The sequence below is a fragment of the Gymnodraco acuticeps genome, unplaced genomic scaffold (assembly GCF_902827175.1).
Source record: "Gymnodraco acuticeps unplaced genomic scaffold, fGymAcu1.1, whole genome shotgun sequence".
Taxonomy (NCBI): Eukaryota; Metazoa; Chordata; class Actinopteri; order Perciformes; family Bathydraconidae; genus Gymnodraco; species Gymnodraco acuticeps.
The window spans coordinates 2,027,876-2,046,054 of record NW_022992150.1 but is presented as its reverse complement, the minus strand read 5'-3'; the positions used below and the strand labels follow the sequence as shown (position 1 = coordinate 2,046,054).

The window sequence follows — 18,179 nt, the reverse complement described above, 5'->3', positions numbered from 1 at the left end:
ATAAGATGTGTATCTACATGTTTACATGGAATATTAATTGATGGTATGTAATCTAGGTAGTTCCAGTATGTCTCCATTAACAGAGACAAGCAGATTGATCTCAGACTTTGTTGGTTTTTGTTTTAAATTGATATTCTCCTACACATTGAGACAGTAAGCTTCGGAAACTTGAGAAAAGTTAGAAGCAGTGTTTGAATGGCGACAGACTGTCTCCTCTCACCTGCACCTCCCAGACTTACCGACAGGTGGTGTGTGTGCGCTACATGCATAACAACGAAAATACAAACTGTACCTTGCTAGGTTAGCCACCGAGGAGCTTCTCAACGTTAGCTAGCAAATACAACTCTTATTCTGGAGTTTTGGGAAATGACAGTTTGTGCAAGAAATTAAAGAAAGTCTTCTCTTTGCAAAGTCCGAAACGTTTGGATTTTTTGGTTTGAATCCGTCTTTGATTTAAACGAGGTAAGTAAGTTGTAAAATGGCGGATAGCTAGCTAACGTTAGCATTATGGAGTTTGTCATTGATCCTGCTGTAATGGCTTGCTGACCAGGCCCTTAACACATGTGTTTAAGTGTGTGTTAACACACATTCATCATACAGTACCAGAATACATTAAAATTAACGTGATTATTGAAGTCGAGGTAGCATTCCAGCTAGTGTTTGCTAAATAGTGGCCCCGTTAGCCAGCTAGTTACAGCTAATGCTAGGCAAGTTAGCATTAGCAACTGATCTGAACATGTATCACAATCCCAGTCAAGTCAAGCCCAGTTCTGAGTTAGTAGCTCGGTGCGAATAGTAAAGAAGGGGGTCTGAAGGTTGCTAACAGGATAATGTATTGGCCAATATCACATTGAGTGAGGTTAGCTCGTATTAGCCAGCGAGCTGCTCGGCCGTCGTACAGATACGGGGATCGTCAGGAAGCGGTCAGGGAATCACAGACCAGCTCGGGATGAAACATCTGTAGGTGCGTTTGTAGTTCGGAAGTATCAACACTGGCTGTCAGAGATGTGTCAGAAACAACTTGGTTTGTATTCGAAGTAACATTGGAGTTCATTTTTGCAATGACTTGGACTAAATGCCCATGAGGATATCGCATTTCTTGTCTTAAAAAGTAACGATCGTTATTGAGGGACTTGAACCCAGCACGCATTCCTATTTATGGTCATGAGATCCAGAGTCAGCCCCCCGTCTATTCAGAACATGACAGTCATGTTGTGTTGACATGGGCATTTTGTGATTGCCCGTCACAGTTTTAATGTGCCAGTGTTGTGTAAACACGCCCCCACAGGTTTCCCTTCTATCACAGAAGTTCCTGTCACCAGTGGTGTAATGTAACGGAGTACATTTACTCGAATAATTTCCTCTTTTTTTTAATTTAATGTCCCCCTTTATTCAAGAAAATGTAAATGTACATCAAACATTATTACACACAAAACATTGACATCAGTGGTACACAGGTGCATATACAGAGTAAAACATATATAGAAAGAAAGAAAGAAATCTAAAGAAATTATTTATAAAAACGAAAGGTAACATTTCAATTAAATTATTTATCTAATACACATTTGGTTTTGATTACCTTCTTATTTTATTTGAGTTATTTGTTGTACTTGTACTTTATCTAAGTATTCAATTTATGCTACTTTATACCTTTTCTTTACCTAACTTTAAAGGGAAAATATTGTACTTTATTCGCAACTTTATTCCTACTAGAGCTTTATTAACCTTTCAGTTTTAGACTACATCAAGCAAATTATGATGTCTTATAATAATACATTAAGCTACAGAGCATTATAAAATGAATTACCAACTGCTTCATTAAAGTGATGTACATATGTTTTACACCTGTAATAATAATCATTTAGTAATATTATAAGGTCATAAATAAATGGTCCATTCTGCTTAATGAATACTTTTGCTTTTGGCTACTTATAGTATATATTGATACTGAAACTGAAATAAAGATCTGAAGGCATCCTCCACCACAGGATTAAATGTTGAATTAGAAGTTGGGGACAATTAACAAGAACACCGTTGTGTTCATGAAAAGATTTTACAATCAACTGTATGCCTAGAGGAAAGCAGTCACTTGCATACATAGGGATTTTTTCTTGAGTAGCTAGACTGCTGTTTCATGTCACTGCCAGGCTGGTGCATCACGGGTCATTTGTATTTCTGACAATATAAACAAACATGTTCTCTTCTTCCTTGGTCCTGAGTATTACACTCAGTCTTAAATCCGAGACCTGTATCAGATGTACTGATTTGTATGTGAGGTACTGCAGCCAGGGTCGGTGTCCTCATTCATCAACTAACTCCTCTCATCGATCTTTTTTCCAGGTGCAGATTCCTTCTTGCTTGGTGTACAGAGCAGCAGAAGCACTCAGTCCAGCAGATCCAGAAAATGTTAAAGAAATGATAGCAGCGCAGGAATTGCACACAGACTTTCAATTTTCTCAGTAAGCAGTGCATCATTGGATATATATTCCTCAATCAAAAATGTATTTTAATGTTTCTTATTTGTTTGTATGCATGTACACTGTCATGTAAAGCTACAAAAACTATTTAAAAAAAATCTGTTCAGTGATTGTAATTACTCTGTTGTTCACAGAGAGGCAGAATCTCAGTGGTCCTCAGATACTGACTTTGAGGATCCTGATGGCAAAGATGCAAAGACAGCAAAGGGCATGGTACGTTTCTTCTTCTTTCTATGGTTTTGGTCTTCACTTCACACCTTTTACATATCTGTCTGTCTAATTCGGGTCACAGAGACTCTTGAGCCAAGCGCAACATGCATTCGGGGAAAGGCATGGAAAACCCTGGCCCAGATCCCAAGACTAACTGTAGAATGAAATGGATGTTATGCAGAAGCTGTGATTTAGACTGATCAGGAACTCTCACAACTCCCAGTAAACTGATGAGCTTTTCAGTCTACACAAACATATATGGATTGAGAGTTCTGATAACACATTAACAAACTTTCATCTCTGATTTGACATTTTATCCATAACAGGCAGCCAAGAAGGGGAAGAAGGCGCCCGGAGATAAGGCCAAAGGTGGGGGGGCAAGGAAGGCCCCCGGTGCTGGCAGGGTGAACGGCCATCATCAGGAGAACGGGATGGAGAACATGACCCTGTTCGAGGTGGTGAAAATGGGGAAAAGTGCCACACAGGTGCGTAAACACGAGTATGGAGAATAGAGGATGTCTTGTGCTGTGGTTTCTTCTTATCTTCTAATGTTGTTAACATATTTTTTTCACATGGGTGGTAGCTGCAGGTTCCCTTTTTTAAATGTAATTGTATTAGGGCTAGTGATGGGAAGATCTTATTCTGTATCGGAATCAAAAACACTCAACAATAGATCAATGTGACTTTATATCATTGGGATAATAAGAAAATAACTGTCTGGTTTATTTTCCAGTCTGTTGTTGATGACTGGATCGAGGCATACAAACAGGACAGGGATGTTGCTCTCTTGGACTTAATCAACTTCTTCATTCAGTGCTCTGGTTGTAAAGGTAAGTGTCTGACAGGATGAGTCTAAATGTGTAGCAGGTTCGGTGGCTTAAACGAAAAAATGAATATGCTGAACTTGTTTTGGTTTGATTCTTTCCACAGGGGCTGTGAGTGGAGAGATGTTCAGAAATATGCAGAACTCTGAAATCATCCGAAAAATGACAGAGGAGTTTGACGAGGTGAAGCAGGCTTTGTTTCATTCACTCTATTACAGTAATCAGATTTCTAGCATGTTGAAGATATAGAGTGAAATGAATCTGATCATCTCTCTGCTCTCATCCAACAGGACAGCGGTGACTATCCGTTAACGATGTCAGGGCCACAGTGGAAGAAGTTCAGGATAAGCTTCTGTGACTTCATTGCGGTTCTGGTGCGTCAGTGCCAGTACAGCATCATTTACGATGAGTATATGATGGACACCATTATCTCACTGCTCACCGGCCTGTCTGACTCTCAGGTCCGGGCCTTCAGACACACAAGCACACTCGGAGGTTGGTCTTAATGTTTCAATCCACTCAAATGTCCTGCATTATGGTTTGCACGCTGTAATTGCATAGAAGTTGTTTTCCTTCCTGAATTTCGTGGTGTTCTGCAGCGATGAAGTTGATGACCGCCTTGGTGAATGTCGCTCTCAACCTGAGCATCAATATGGACAACACGCAGAGACAGTATGAAGCGGAGAGGAACAAGGTCATTGCAAAGAGAGCCAATGACAGGTTGGAGCTCCTGTTACAGAAGCGTAAAGAGGTGAGAAGAAATATAAACATACAAACATTTCACATGAAATTATATGGTATGCTTCCCATAGCTAAAATACATCTTCTAATAGAGCTTTTAGTCATACCTTTTAGTATTTCGTCATTCAGGGTTCAGAAGCCACACACTCTTTTTTGTTTGTCTATTTTCATGTAATTATTCTAAAAAGTATCCCTTTTTGTTTTTCTTTCAGCTTCAAGAAAATCAAGATGAAATCGAGAACATGATGAATGCAATTTTTAAAGGAGTTTTTGTTCACAGATATCGGTAAGTGAATATTGATTTACTAACACACTGTATACTGACTGCGATTTCACTGAGGAGCCTGTCACGACAGTCCAACAGGAACCTTGCAGTGTTCACTGCTGGCGTTTGGCGCCCTCTAGTGGGAAATAATTGTTAACACTATTATAAGCCCTTATGATTTAAAGGTGCCATGTCATGGCCATTTCTACTGATCATAATTCCATTGTTGAGGTCTACTAGAATAGATTTATATTGTGCAATTTTCCAAACTCACATTGGTTTCTCATACAGCATCTCTGTAGTATGTGTATTCACTCTCTGTCCTAAACGGCTTGTTGGAGCTCCTGCCTCACCCCCGCCCCCCCTTCCCTGTGAGCCCACTGTGTTCTGATGAGTCCACCACCGTTACAGCTGGACATCAGTGATTATGTGTTACAATGGCGTTTGTTAGCAACCAGGAAATGACACCAGTAAGGACAAACAGATGAGAATGCTGCGTGGGGTCTGGGTGCCGTGTTGGCGGGACGTTGCGAGGCTCGCTGCTCCGCCCTTTGAGGCTCGAGGAGCGGACAGTGTGACCTGACTGGTGTGGTTTCCTGGTTGCTGCGTGGGCTTGGCGAGAGCGCTAGACACAGCGATACCCAGCGATACCCAGCCCGAAACCAGCCCGAGCACACACACACACCCGCAGCCTGGCTGTGAGTCTGTGTGTGAGCACACGCACACACCCGCAGCCTGGCTGTGAGTCTGTGTGTGAGCACACGCACACACCCGCAGCCTGGCTGTGAGTCTGTGTGTGAGCACACACACAGACTCACAGCCTCGCCGCGTCCCACCGTCTCAGGCTGAGAAATCCCCGGAGCTGCAGCTGAGAAAATATTGAGTGTCTGTGTGTGAGGAAGTCCACGGATTACTTAACGTAACGGCTCCGCAGATTGGTCCATTTGGACCAATGGGTCCATTTGGGTCGTCGTTACGCCACTTAGTACCAGGAAGATAAATCTCCAACTGTGTTAGAGTTTTACTCGCTACAGGGGGTACTTTGAGGGTTTTTGACTTGCAGACCGTTTACATGCAGAAAAACCTTCATAACACACAAGGGGACGGGTAATAACCAGAAAAGCATGACATGGGAAGTCAAAGCTCTTACAGCTCTGAACAATTGTCTTTTCATAATGGGATTTTATAATATATGAAATGACTAATTAAATACAATCTGTTGTGCTTTGCCAGTGATTCCATTGCTGAGATCCGTGCTATTTGTATTGAGGAGATTGGAATGTGGATGAAGCTGTACAGCGACGCCTTCCTTAACGACAGCTACCTGAAGTATGTTGGCTGGACAATGCATGACAAGGTGAGCTCACAGACTGCCTCTGTTTTGTGAATAAACAAATAATCTTTACTGAAGCAAAGCTGATGAAGTGACAAAAAACTGTCCACATAAATCGTCACAATTTAGACCAACTTCAAATCTCAGTTTAAATCAAACTAACCAATCCTGCCTTTCAATAGATGTTAGAGTACAAGCCACACATAGTCCTCCTTGTTTAAATATTTGTACTGTGAAAAGCAGCTAATGATTGGATTATTTTTCATTTGAGACTCTAGTAACATTAGAAATGTCCCTGTTTCCTCTCTCTTATCTCTTTGTTCTGCACCAGTGGTGCTCGTGTGTTCTCAGTTGTTTTAAGTCTATGATATGATTTGTTTACAATCTAAATCATAAAGAGAAATGCATCAATATCAGCAGAAACAGTAGACAAAGACTACAATATTATGTCTATATACTGTATCAACATTTGATAAATACTTTTGACTTTTAGCATTGAAAAAAGCAAGTCACCATTTTTTGTTTGGGGCTAAAAAGTAATAAACATTTTTAATTAGGTTTATGGTAAAGTAACATTTGAGTTTTCACAACAAAATAGGGTAGATATTTATGTATTTCTCCTGTCACTCCAGCAAGGGGAGGTGCGCCTGAAGTGTGTGAGCGCCCTGCAGGGCCTGTTCTACAGCCGGGAGCTGGGCGCCCGACTGGAGCTCTTCACAAGTCGCTTCAAGGTGAGCCAGCAGGAGCACCACCTCAGTGCCAGTTAGTCTTAAACACCATGCAAAATGTGGGGAAATGAGAGGCTTTACACTTCACTTGTTGCATCTTTATATGCAGATAACTTCAGATTACCCTTGCATGATATGACAACTAATGTTTCGGTTAAGATTTTGTAACAAAAGTTACTCTCATTGACAGGACCGCATCGTGTCTATGACTCTGGACAAGGAATATGATGTTGCAGTGCAAGCCATTAAACTTCTGACTCTGGTCCTGCAGTGAGTAACCTCCTTTCCTCCTGAATGGCATTCTGCATGTAATCTTGGTTAATGAATAAGAATAATGTGGCAATACGCATTAAAGTAAACATGCCAAATCTCACTACAAATTGGGATTCAACATATGTGGCTCAAGGAAGGGGTTATTATTTTGAGTTTGTAATACAGTAGCTGAGTGTAAAAGGGGGAGGATATTACATTTTTGATGGCTTGAATATTCATGGTTTTTCCCTAATATTTTAAACAAATCATTTACACATTTACCTAGTCTTATCTCTGATGGCTGGCCTCCATTAGTAATACAGTATGTATTTGTTCTAACAGGAGTAGTGATGAGGTTCTGACAGCAGAGGATTGTGAGAGCGTTTATCATCTGGTTTACTCAGCACATCGACCCATCGCTGTTTCAGCAGGAGAATTTCTCTTCAAGAAGTAAGTGTTTTTTGAAACAATTGAACCGTTACTTTGTGATTACATAAGACATTTATTATATATTAAACTATTTAGGTGTCAGGGGTGTTGCAGAAGTCTGGTTCATAATCCACTTCAAATGAAATAAGCTAATTTTGGATTCCAAAGTTTCTCTTGTTCCGCAGCAAAAACATATGTAGAAGACTAACAAATTGTTCTGTCCGCTAAGTTGACTTTGTAAGATAACCTTAAATATACTAAGTAAGTAGAAAAGATGTATTAGGAGTTATGTTGAATCCATCAAACAACCCCTTCAACAGAGCTTCTTAAAAAGGTATCCTTATAGAAATTGCATTGCAGAATCCATGTGGAATATCCATGTAACCTCTAGCTTTACAATCAATTGGCAGTCAAACAGTGGAAAGCTACTTTGTTATTCTTTTAATATCAAAACTAATTGGAAAACCTGTGAAATAAAAAAAAATTGGTGATGTGACTCTTTGTCTTTATGTGTGTGACACCCCATGTATTATCTCTCCTCAAAGTGACTGAAGGCAGAGCAGATGTTTATTCCACCTTCACAATACATTTTCAATAAGCCTTGTTTTTGTTATTCAAGGCTCTTCAGCCACCGTGGCCCTGAGGAGGAGGGATTACCCAGGAGGGGCAGGCAGAGCCTCAATGGAGGCCTTATCAAAACTACTGTGTTCTTCTTCTTGGAGAGCGAGGTAACGAGCCTCTGTCCATCTAAAGAACACTTTGATTCTACTGTTCAGATCTTATTTTTAGTTTTCTGTGAGATAAGATCATTACAATTCCATAAATCAAATGGTTTCCTGAAAACAAGGAATCTACTTTGTTTTTATTTGATTTAATAACATTTAACCATTTGATGTGTTACAGCTCCATGAGCATGGGGCTTACCTGGTGGATAGCCTGTGGGAGTGTGGCTCCGAGCTGCTGAAGGACTGGGAGACGATGATCAGCCTGCTGCTGGACGAGCCCGCGGCAGGAGAGGAGGGTAAACATCCCCTTTTTTTAATAAAATAAGCGGCTCAGATTTATCTTTGGTTGTTGTAGTAATTTGCGTAAGTCTTTTAACGATATTAACTGTCTACGTCTGCCATCTTTAGCACTGACTGATGGCCAGGAGACGGCCCTGGTGGAGATCATGCTCTGTGCCATCCGGCAGGCCTGTGAGTGCCACCCTCCTGTCGGCAGAAGCACAGGGAAGAGGGTGAGTGTGTGGTCATCAGGCTCCACATAGAGAGGGTTGATTGTTGAATGATTTCATGTTATTTACATTGTTGGATTTCTGTGCATTGAAAAGGTCCTGACTGCGAAGGAGAAGAAAACGCAGCTGGATGATCGGACACGGATCACAGAGATGTTTGCAGTCGCGCTGCCTCTGTTGTTGGGAAAGGTGATTTTTATCATACACTGCATCAAACAGAGAACAAAGGCTGGTTTGATTCTTAACCATTTTACCTTTTATCTCTTTTAGTACTGTGTTGATATCGATAAGGTGACCAATTTGCTACAAATACCAAAGTACTTTGATCTTGACATCTACACAACTGGCCGTCTGGAAAAGGTTTGTCAGTCTCTACATTTGTTCTTGATTGTGCATTTTGTAAATAGCATGCGGCATCAGGTAAACATGTGTTTTCATATTCTCATGAAGCATTTGGATGCCTTGCTGCGGCAAATCTGGGAGGTCCAGGATAAGCACACAGACATAGAGGTCCTGGAGGCCTGCTCTACCACCTACCACTATCTCTCCAACGAAGAGTTCACCATCTTCAACCGCGTGAACATCGCCCGCTCCCAGCTGCTCGACGAGCTGGTGGACAAGTTTAACAGACTGCTGGAGGACTTCCTGCAGGAGGTGGGGGCTGTAGGAGTTTTCCTTTGTGTGGATAGCATGAAAGAATGTTCACAGGCGACTTCGATACAATGAATGTCAGGGTTTGACAAGGTTTGACCTCTTGTTTGTCAGGGTGAAGAACCAGATGAGGATGATGCCTACCAGGTTCTATCCACACTCAAGAAGATCAGCGCTTTCCACAAGTAAAGTGAACATGTTAACATTTCAGATGCACTATCCGCCATTTTAGTTCAATTTTGGTTTTATTTGAAGGGGGAAGAAGATGTAACTAATGGCATTTGTGTGAACTATGAACTACATATTAACTGTGTATAATTTGTTTTCTTTTTGTTTCCAGTGCACATGACCTCTCTAAGTGGGATCTCTTCACCAGCATCTACCGGCTGCTGAACACCGGTCTGCAGAACGGGGATATGCCTGAGCAGGTAACAGCAGACTCACTTTGTCAGAAACTTCTCCCATAATGTCAACCAACATGTTCAGTCAATTAGTGAAAATATAGTACATGCACTTGTATAAGTATCCAGGTTACAGTGGGTTTCCTCCAGTAAGCCAATTTCGTACACTTCTTTTGAACAAGGGACTTGGTTTCTGTTATCAGAGGATCACGGGAATTGGTTTCTAATGAAAATGACATGACATACAGGGAAAGTAACAAATAATAAAATAAATAGTAAATATGAGAGAACGTAGTGAAGTTTGGGGGAGGGAGGAATAACCGACTTGCATCACTGATTAATATCAAGGTTACTACCATAGACTGTATATGGTTACTGCTCTGTATGTAAATAATTGTATCTGAGTAACCTGGTTATTTAAGTAAATAAATGGCTCTTCTGATGTGCTTTCCTCCTTTCCCCACAGATTGTGATTCACTCATTGCAGTGCACACATTACATAATTCTGTGGCACCTAGCAAAGGTTTCAGACGGCAGCTCAATAAAGGTATTTACTTATTTTTCACATAGCACTTATTTTGTCTATTGTCATGACAAATATAGCTACCATTTACCATAGATTCTTTTATTGCATTCTACTATGGGGCAACTGTCACTACACTACATTTTTACTACTACTACTACTACTACTACTACTACTACTACTACTATTCTTATTGATTCTGATTTAAAAAGGTTGAATTATTTATTTGATATGCAAAGTGTACATAAGGTATTATGTGCATGGCTCTTGCAGACACAAGAGTCTCATCCCAATACCCCTCCTCGACTCCTCCTTTCCCTCACTCGCGTCCCTTCCTTGCATCTTAGCACCGCCTCCGTAAGATGCGAGCGAGAGACACGAGGAGGTGACGCGCGGACAGAGGAGTCCTCAGGTATTAATTGGGATGTCCTCGTTCACTCAAACGTCACTCTTAAACGACGTCTGTTAATGATGACATGTGCACAGCTGTATCCCCTCTCATCAGGCTTAACTGAAGAACCCTTTAGAACCGGCCCATTTGTTGTTAAATATTTATTTAAATGAATGAATCTTTCTCTTGTTAGTCAAGGAATTCAATGTATGATGGTTGGTCCTGCTTTTGTGTTCCGTTTTGGTGTAAAAGGTAGCCTACATTTAAATAAATATATAATTATAGTAATGTGAAAGCCTTTTAGAAATGAATTGCACATAATAATTCCCACGGAGCTGTGAGCACTTATACATTTATGTGACGCTTTTCCACTCATCTTCCAGTTATCGGTTTTCCTCTGTTGAAATCGACCAGCTGTGAAGGTGGGGGCGGGGCTTTTATATGCGAGTAGTGAAAACACTTCCGCGTAGTCTTCTCGCGTGTATCCTCCCTTTCGTCTCCTCCCGCACCCCTCCTCCCGCACCCCTCCTCCCGCACCCCTCCTCCCTCACCCTCCTCGACTCCTCCGTGTGCATTTCAGCTATTGGGACGTCCTTCAAAATGACGTGTCTTGATCGATTTCCGGGTCAAGTCCCGGAGGAGGGGAAGAGAGGAGTCGAGGAGGGGTATTGGGATGAGGCTAATGAGTTTTAGAGTACCATTTACACATCTTGTCAAACTCACAAAATGTATAAAGAAAGCTTAGTGTTTTCATCTTAAGGCACTCACTGACAGCTAAAGGTTTCAGTAAGTAGCAAACATGAGTTTATATGAAGTCCAGCTGGTAAAACTACGATACTGACTTACTGTGTTTTATCTTGTGTTTTCGACTGCTAAAAAGAATCGAACACTAATTCAGTTAGTATTGACTAACTGAATATCTGTTCCTTTTAGGGTGACATGGTGACCTTGAGAAAGCAAATGAGAGCTTTCTGCTTAATGTGTCAGCGTTACCTAAACGGTATCAACAACGCAGTTAAAGAGCAGGTGGGTTATGCTGAAAGGACAGCTCTTTAATTCATGATTTTTCTACATTGCCTCTCATGACTTGAACATGTTCATCAATGCTTAAGTGTTGTGTTTATTTCAGGCCTTCACCATTCTATGTGATCTCCTACTGATCTTCAGTCACCAAATTATGTCTTCAGGCCGGGAACAACTGGAGCCTCTGGTCTTTATGCCAGACTCCTCTCTGCAGGCCGATCTGCTCAACTTCATCCTAGATCAAGTGTTCATTGATCAGGATGATGACAACAACAGCACAGGTCAGAGTCGCTTAGCATTGCAGAAGTGTGAAAAGTGACAAAGCATGGACTACTACTGATTGTTTTTATTTATTTATTATTTTGTATTTTCCAGATGGACAGCAGGATGATGAAGCCAGTAAAATTGAGGCTCTGCACAAGAGAAGAAACCTTCTAGCTGCCTACTGTAAATTAATCACTTTCAATGTGGTGGAAATGAACACCGGAGCAGACGTATTTAAACAGTACATGAGGGTAGGTTTTATATCATTTTAATTGAGTTGTAAATATTCCTCCTACCCTGCTCTCCTTGCTAACAGCATTCTTTTCCTCTTTCCTCAGTATTACAATGACTACGGAGATATCATCAAGGAGACGATGAGTAAAACAAGACAAATCGACAAGATACAATGTGCAAAGACACTTGTATTGAGCCTGCAAACGGTAAGAGTGGAGACTCTCTAACATAACTTATCTATTGTTGCCTTGCTTATTTTTCTTTACGGAACACATCGGTAGATGCCAGCAAACGAAAACAAAAGATTAAGTATTTACTGACTTTCATGGTAATTTAAAAGGCATCAGTTATACAAAAGCTTGATCCAGTGTACCACGTAAACACAGGAAGATGATGGTCTTTGGAGAAGGTTAAAAGAAGTGTATTTCTGTGGTTTTCTTTTATAGTTATTCAATGACATGTTGTCTGAACTTGGCTTCAATGTCGACCGCTCAACATCAGCCTTCTGTGGCATAAAAGAGCTCGCCCGACGCTTCTCGTTGACTTTTGGCTTGGACCAGGTGAAGACCAGGGAGGCTATTGCCATGTTGCATAAGTAAGTAACCATCCTGAGACGAGGCCTAATGGTTTACAGCTTTACAATCCAGTTCTTACTATGACAGCCGGTTTGAATGAGCAAGGCAAATCATTATTTCCCTCTGTGTTTCAGGGATGGAATTGAGTTTGCTTTTAAGGAACCGAGTCCCCAAGGACCAGGGAGTCCACCTCTCAATCTCTCTTTCTTGGATGTCCTGAGCGAGTTCTCCAGCAAACTACTTCGGCAGGACAAGAGAACAGTGTACGTTTGTGTGTCTGATTGTGTTTAGCATGAAGCTGAGGAGTTTTCTCACAAGTTCCTGAGTGTGACTGTTGCATTTTGTCACTTGTACAGTCACACATACCTGGAGCGCTTCATGACGGTTCAGATGGCCCTGCAGCGAGAGGACTGTTGGCTGCCCCTCATCTCCTACAGGAACTCCCTGCAGGCCAGAGGGGACGATGACACCATGTCTGTCCTCAGTGGGATCAGCAGTCGGGGGTCCACCAGGAGCAAGAAGGCCAAGCCAGCCACTGCTAGCAAACGGAAATATCCTGAAGGTGGGCGACTTTTGGAATCATTGTACTCAGTCATATAAGTTACTTCCTGAACTATTAGAGATGGAGTTGACACAGAAAGTAATGTCACAAACACCCACACACAAACAACATGACATTTGTGTGGAAGATGACGTAAGACCCAAAACCTGTAAAACCTGCAAGTCCAAAATCAGCTGTGTAGGAAAAACCTTAAAAACAAGATTTTTACAACCAGAATGTCCCATATTTAGTGCAGTTTTGGAGAAAATGTAAGTTATTCTAAGTTTATTTAACAGTCAATGTTTTTTTATGAACATACAATGTTTGTGTATGCAAATTATTAAGTTCAATTATAGTTTTAAGAAAGGGGTCCAACTTTTAAAACAATCATATGTGTATATATAGAGCCTGTGACCTAAGTTTTTCACTGCCATATCTACACTGTCGCTAATGTGCAAATGACAATAAAGCCTTGAATTGAATTGAATCCAACAAGAAAAATGCAATTAGTGCATCTCTATGTAAACCCCAAAGTGCCCCCCTTTGCAGAAAACAATATTAGTTTGTCATTACCGTTGCTAAATAGCAAATACATAGACACAAAGTTGTAAATGCTTGGGTGTTTTTTACCCCTTTTAAATTGAAACGCATGCTAAATTATTTTCTGTAGCAGAAGAGAGCAGCTGCAGCAGCAGTGATGCAGTCTGGATGAACCGTGAGCAGAACGCGCAGACGCCAGTGACGATGCATTCGCCAGTGATGATGCATTCGCCAGTGATGATGCATTCGCCAGTGATGATGCATTCGCCCCACCTCACCTCCACCGTGCTGAGGGATCCAAAGAAGATGAGGCCAGAAGACAGCTACACCGGCGCTTACAGCATGCCGACAGAGCAGCTTCCCCATCAGCCTGTGCCTCTCCAGCAGCAGCAGCCACATCACCATCATCAGGCTGCCATGGATTACAAGTAAGAAAACATTGAATTTACCTTGAAGTGAATATTGCAAATGTTGCTTTTGTTAAACTATGGGATTTAAGATGTCGTGTTAAATAATGAACACACTGTACCCACAGTACACAGGTTACTTGGATGTTGACACAGAGACAACAAGCTGAGGCCCATCAGCAGCAAGAGCGGGTCAGCATGCAATACGCCAAGATGAGGAACCACATGCAGCAAGCAATGTAAGATGGCACTCCTCTTCAGAGTATATAAGGTCGCATTCACACCAGCCTTGTATAGTCCGGTTGAATCGAACCCTGGTGCGTTTCACCACTTGGTGCGGTTCGTTTGGGTCGGTGTGAACGCAGTCCGCAGACCTCTAAAGTGAACAAAACAACCGGACTCTGGTCCGCTAAAAAGAGGTGGTCTCGGATCGCTTGCAAGTGAACTCTGGAGCGTTTCATCACTGGTGTGAACGCAGTCCGCACCAAAATATAGGAAGCGTAGTATTTACGAGTCACAAGAATGCGGATGTCTTCAAAATCTTTAGCAAAAGAGTAAAGCAGAATGAAGTGTTGAACAGTGTGTCAAAATGCTCCGTCAACAATACATAAAAGTCAGAGCCACCTGTCGTCTGTGAAACGCTCTCCTTACTGTAGAACGTCTCTCATTATATGTTATAATGTTTTTTATCGCACGTTGTCTGATTATATAATTATACGCTCCACATGAAAATAACCTGCCGATGCTCCATGGCGGAGGCTCTTGTAGAGTGCCGGGATTTGCGTGTTTACCCCCTTAATGTCTGACCAATTGTTAAACAGCATTTCCGTGCACATGACTTGTGTTTAAAGTTCATAGTCTGTTTGAGTTTTGCCCAATGCAAACCGAACCTTCTGAAAACTGAAACAATGTAACAAACTGTCATCTGGTGCACTCAGTCTATGGGTGTGCACCAGAGAAGCGGACTATTAGGTGTGAATGCGACCTAAAACTAAAACAAAGTAACAGGTTTTCTTTGTATTGACATCCATACATAAATAGTAAAGCAAAAACCCCTAACAAGTATCTGTTTGTACTGCTCAGTCGCCGAGGCTCAGGACTCATGGAGGACGATGAGGAGCCAATAGTGGAGGATGTGATGATGTCATCAGAGGACCGCTTGGAGGACATTAATGAGGGCATGGACTTTGACACAATGGACATTGATTTGGTAATTCAAAGCTGCAAGAATGTGTTGGATAATTTAAAAAAATGTTGCTTATTAACACATCCAGCAGTTACAGAACAACATTATACATTATTTTAACTGTTTGTGTTACAGTGATTGTAAGTCTAGCATTCACTCATGTTATGGTCTGAGGGAAATATCTGCCTCCTTATTTGATAAATGCTCCACTTTGTTAACAAGTCACTATCACTAACTGTCTGTCTGCTGTTTGGTGCTGAGCAGTTTTGAACAGTGGGGTTTTAAAACGTTTTCTCTTAAAACAGCTGCTTGCCTTGACAGTTGTTATGACTCAGTCATGCGACTAGTTGCAACATTTCCTAGGACGTTTCCTTTAAATAACAAAGTGTTGTTGCTTTGTGCAAAATAACAACATTTGCACATGAGAATAATTTTCAGCATTTGATAGTTGATGAAGCACATTTGTTTCTATCTGTTTTGTCAAACTGAATTTCTGACCCAGCCGTTATTTTTCAGCCTGCATCAAAGAATCGCAGAGAGAGAACTGAACTAAAACCGGACTACTTTGATCCGTCTTCAATCATGGATGACTCGGTAAGTATTTACTTATTTGCTTCTTTTAAAAAGTGCCCATCATTACTCACAATTGTAGGCCTGTTACCTAGAGGGATGCAGGGTGGTAGCAATAAATAGCATTAACAACAATAACAATGGATTCCTAAGGCAACCCTACTAGATAAAAACCCCATCAACAACTCCAGAGTAATGTCAATAAACCACTTTACTAGTTCTGTTAACCTTCATGGCTTTTAAATTGTTAATTGAATTGTGTGTTTTTTTTAGGTTCTCAATGTTTCCATGTTCTAAAACAAATGGATGCATCAAGGAGAATGTGTTATCAAATCCTTGGAAGATAAGATTGATGGCTGTTCTCTGTGAAAATCAGAATGGAGCGAAATGGACTGCTATAAATGGTTTGTGAGACACCAACATTTGCCTCTTTAACACTTTGTTAAACATTTAGAGCGAGAGCTTGAATTTGAATTTTATTCTGATATTTTCACACACAGGACTTTTGTCACGTTGCAGCTGCAATGTTTCTGCTTTTGTTCAGTTACCCTTAAAACAACCTGATGTTAGTTTAGCAGTACATACAATATGTGGCAGGTGCATGGTGAGGGGATAATAACAGATTGAAATTCAAATTAGTTATATATACCTTTAATCTTTTTGATTCAGTAGACAGGAATTGTCTGATGTAAATACATAGTGGCCAATATACAGGAGGGGTGAACACAATTTCATGAACACCAGTTGATAGAAATACAATAACCCTGCAAAATAATGCTTCAGTGTTCAGTCAAACACTATAATGACACTGCACTTTCTCACAGAGGTATTCATTAATGTCTATGATCATTTAACAGCCATATTTTTAGAAATGATCATAGACTCCAATCAATTCCTCTCTGATGCAATCTTAACAGAAATTGAACGTCATAAGATTAGTAGAATCAACCTTATTACAGGGCTATTGAATTGGACTGCATTATAATGTAAAGGTGTCAGCGATATTGCGTTTCCCTGCCGTACTTTTAAACTGTAGAATTTGGCATGGCATGTAGCCATATATCAAAACATGTATACAGTAAAGTATAATGTGAACTGGCGTCTCATATTGCTCAAAGGCCTTGCCAGAAATGATATACGACATTCTCCGATTTCTTTGTGATGGTGTTTTTTAGAAATGTATGTGTTCTGCTTTTATACCTTATGGATGACTTTCATTTATAGATATTTTGTAATGACAATCAAATGTAAATGAATGATTTCTAATCATGTTATTTCACATAGATGTTGAAATAATCATTTTTAATGAAAATGATTATGTTACTAAAGATATGGCCAGTTGTTTGTATTTTCTTTGAATCTCTTTAATATGAATGGGGCAGAAGTAAAGCATTGCTCAAATGTAGTAATTTGACAAATTGTTGACTGCATCTACAATTCTTTTTTGAATATTGGGAGCATTCAGAGTATCATACATACAATTTTGACTCAACCTTAAACATGAACCTATAAACCATAACCTCCTATATCTTAACTATTTTCTCCACGGTATAGTATCTAGTAATATCTTATAAAACAGATATGCCATAGATTAAATCTTTAATAGAAAATGATTTTTTTAAACGGGTGAGAAAGCTGTGTGTGGTTTGTTTTTTTCCAGTTTGAAAGTGTGCAGAGGATTTTTTCAAAAGCCAATTTATTTGATGAGCCACTGTTGTGTGTATAAGAGTAATAGAATTATTCTAAATTACAAAGTTTTAGAATGCTTTAGTCATCTATCATAGTATCAGAATTGTATATTATACAATTATAGATGTGTAATATATTGTGAATCGGTGCTCATTTTATCCTTGTTTCTTTTTGCTTGAAATTTTAGGGAGAGTTTAAATAGAATGTAAATATTTGAAGTTCACCTACTACCTTGCAAGTATACATACAGTACATTGTTTTGTTTGTCTTTCAATGGGTTGTTGCGATATTTCTTTAACTCTGTGTATAGGTCTGGTGGGCAGAATAAGATTTAATGGAAAATGGTGTATTCATATTGTAGTTAGTAACAAGACCCTAATATTCCTCCGAATCTCATCATAAACTGGACAAAACGGATCACATGGTTTTTAACATTGCCATATACATACTGACTATTCATATGAGGCAGATGAGAAAAATACATCTTAGAATTGCTTGTATATTTACATGAATCCTTCATTTTGAATCTTTGTTTGCATTGAACTGCTGAAAATGTGCATACATCTGTATGTGTACACATTTAAATATTTGTGTATATTAAATTTGTGTTTTTATTCTATTTGTGTCCTATTGTATCCTTTACTATTTGTATTTATGTCTGATGATGTAACATGAACCTGTGTGGTATTTT

At 40.2% G+C, this 18,179-nt stretch overlaps 1 protein-coding gene across 2 annotated transcripts; it reads left to right on the top strand.

Moving 5' to 3' along the window:
* Window positions 1-242: 242 nt before the first annotated feature.
* stag2a (stromal antigen 2a) lies at window positions 243-18,107 on the top strand. 2 transcript variants are annotated; one of them, XM_034204172.1, is made up of 34 exons: window positions 243-462; window positions 2,341-2,459; window positions 2,612-2,690; window positions 3,014-3,172; window positions 3,421-3,517; window positions 3,618-3,694; window positions 3,802-4,006; window positions 4,111-4,262; window positions 4,465-4,538; window positions 5,751-5,874; window positions 6,483-6,581; window positions 6,769-6,848; window positions 7,173-7,280; window positions 7,879-7,987; window positions 8,163-8,280; window positions 8,393-8,496; window positions 8,590-8,682; window positions 8,764-8,853; window positions 8,944-9,147; window positions 9,259-9,329; window positions 9,485-9,572; window positions 10,012-10,092; window positions 11,393-11,485; window positions 11,589-11,763; window positions 11,858-11,997; window positions 12,085-12,186; window positions 12,427-12,575; window positions 12,690-12,818; window positions 12,912-13,117; window positions 13,770-14,064; window positions 14,172-14,282; window positions 15,127-15,253; window positions 15,746-15,823; window positions 16,073-18,107. In XM_034204172.1, exons 2-34 carry the CDS (start codon window positions 2,416-2,418, stop codon window positions 16,094-16,096), a joined length of 3,885 nt encoding a protein of 1,294 aa, XP_034060063.1. In that variant the 5' UTR covers window positions 243-462; window positions 2,341-2,415; the 3' UTR covers window positions 16,097-18,107. The 2 variants fall into 2 exon arrangements, with proteins under 2 accessions (XP_034060063.1, XP_034060062.1); XM_034204171.1 differs by having other exon boundaries at window positions 13,767-14,064.
* Window positions 18,108-18,179: the final 72 nt, after the last annotated feature.

Bases quoted from the DNA above. Each gene is read 5' to 3' on its own strand.
- stag2a (XM_034204171.1), top strand. From the start codon at position 2,416: ATGATAGCAGCGCAGGAATTGCACACAGACTTTCAATTTTCTCA. The intron at 4,539-5,750 runs GTAAGTGAATAT...GTGCTTTGCCAG, and splicing joins GTTTTTGTTCACAGATATCG to TGATTCCATTGCTGAGATCC. The intron at 8,497-8,589 runs GTGAGTGTGTGG...TGCATTGAAAAG, and splicing joins GCAGAAGCACAGGGAAGAGG to GTCCTGACTGCGAAGGAGAA.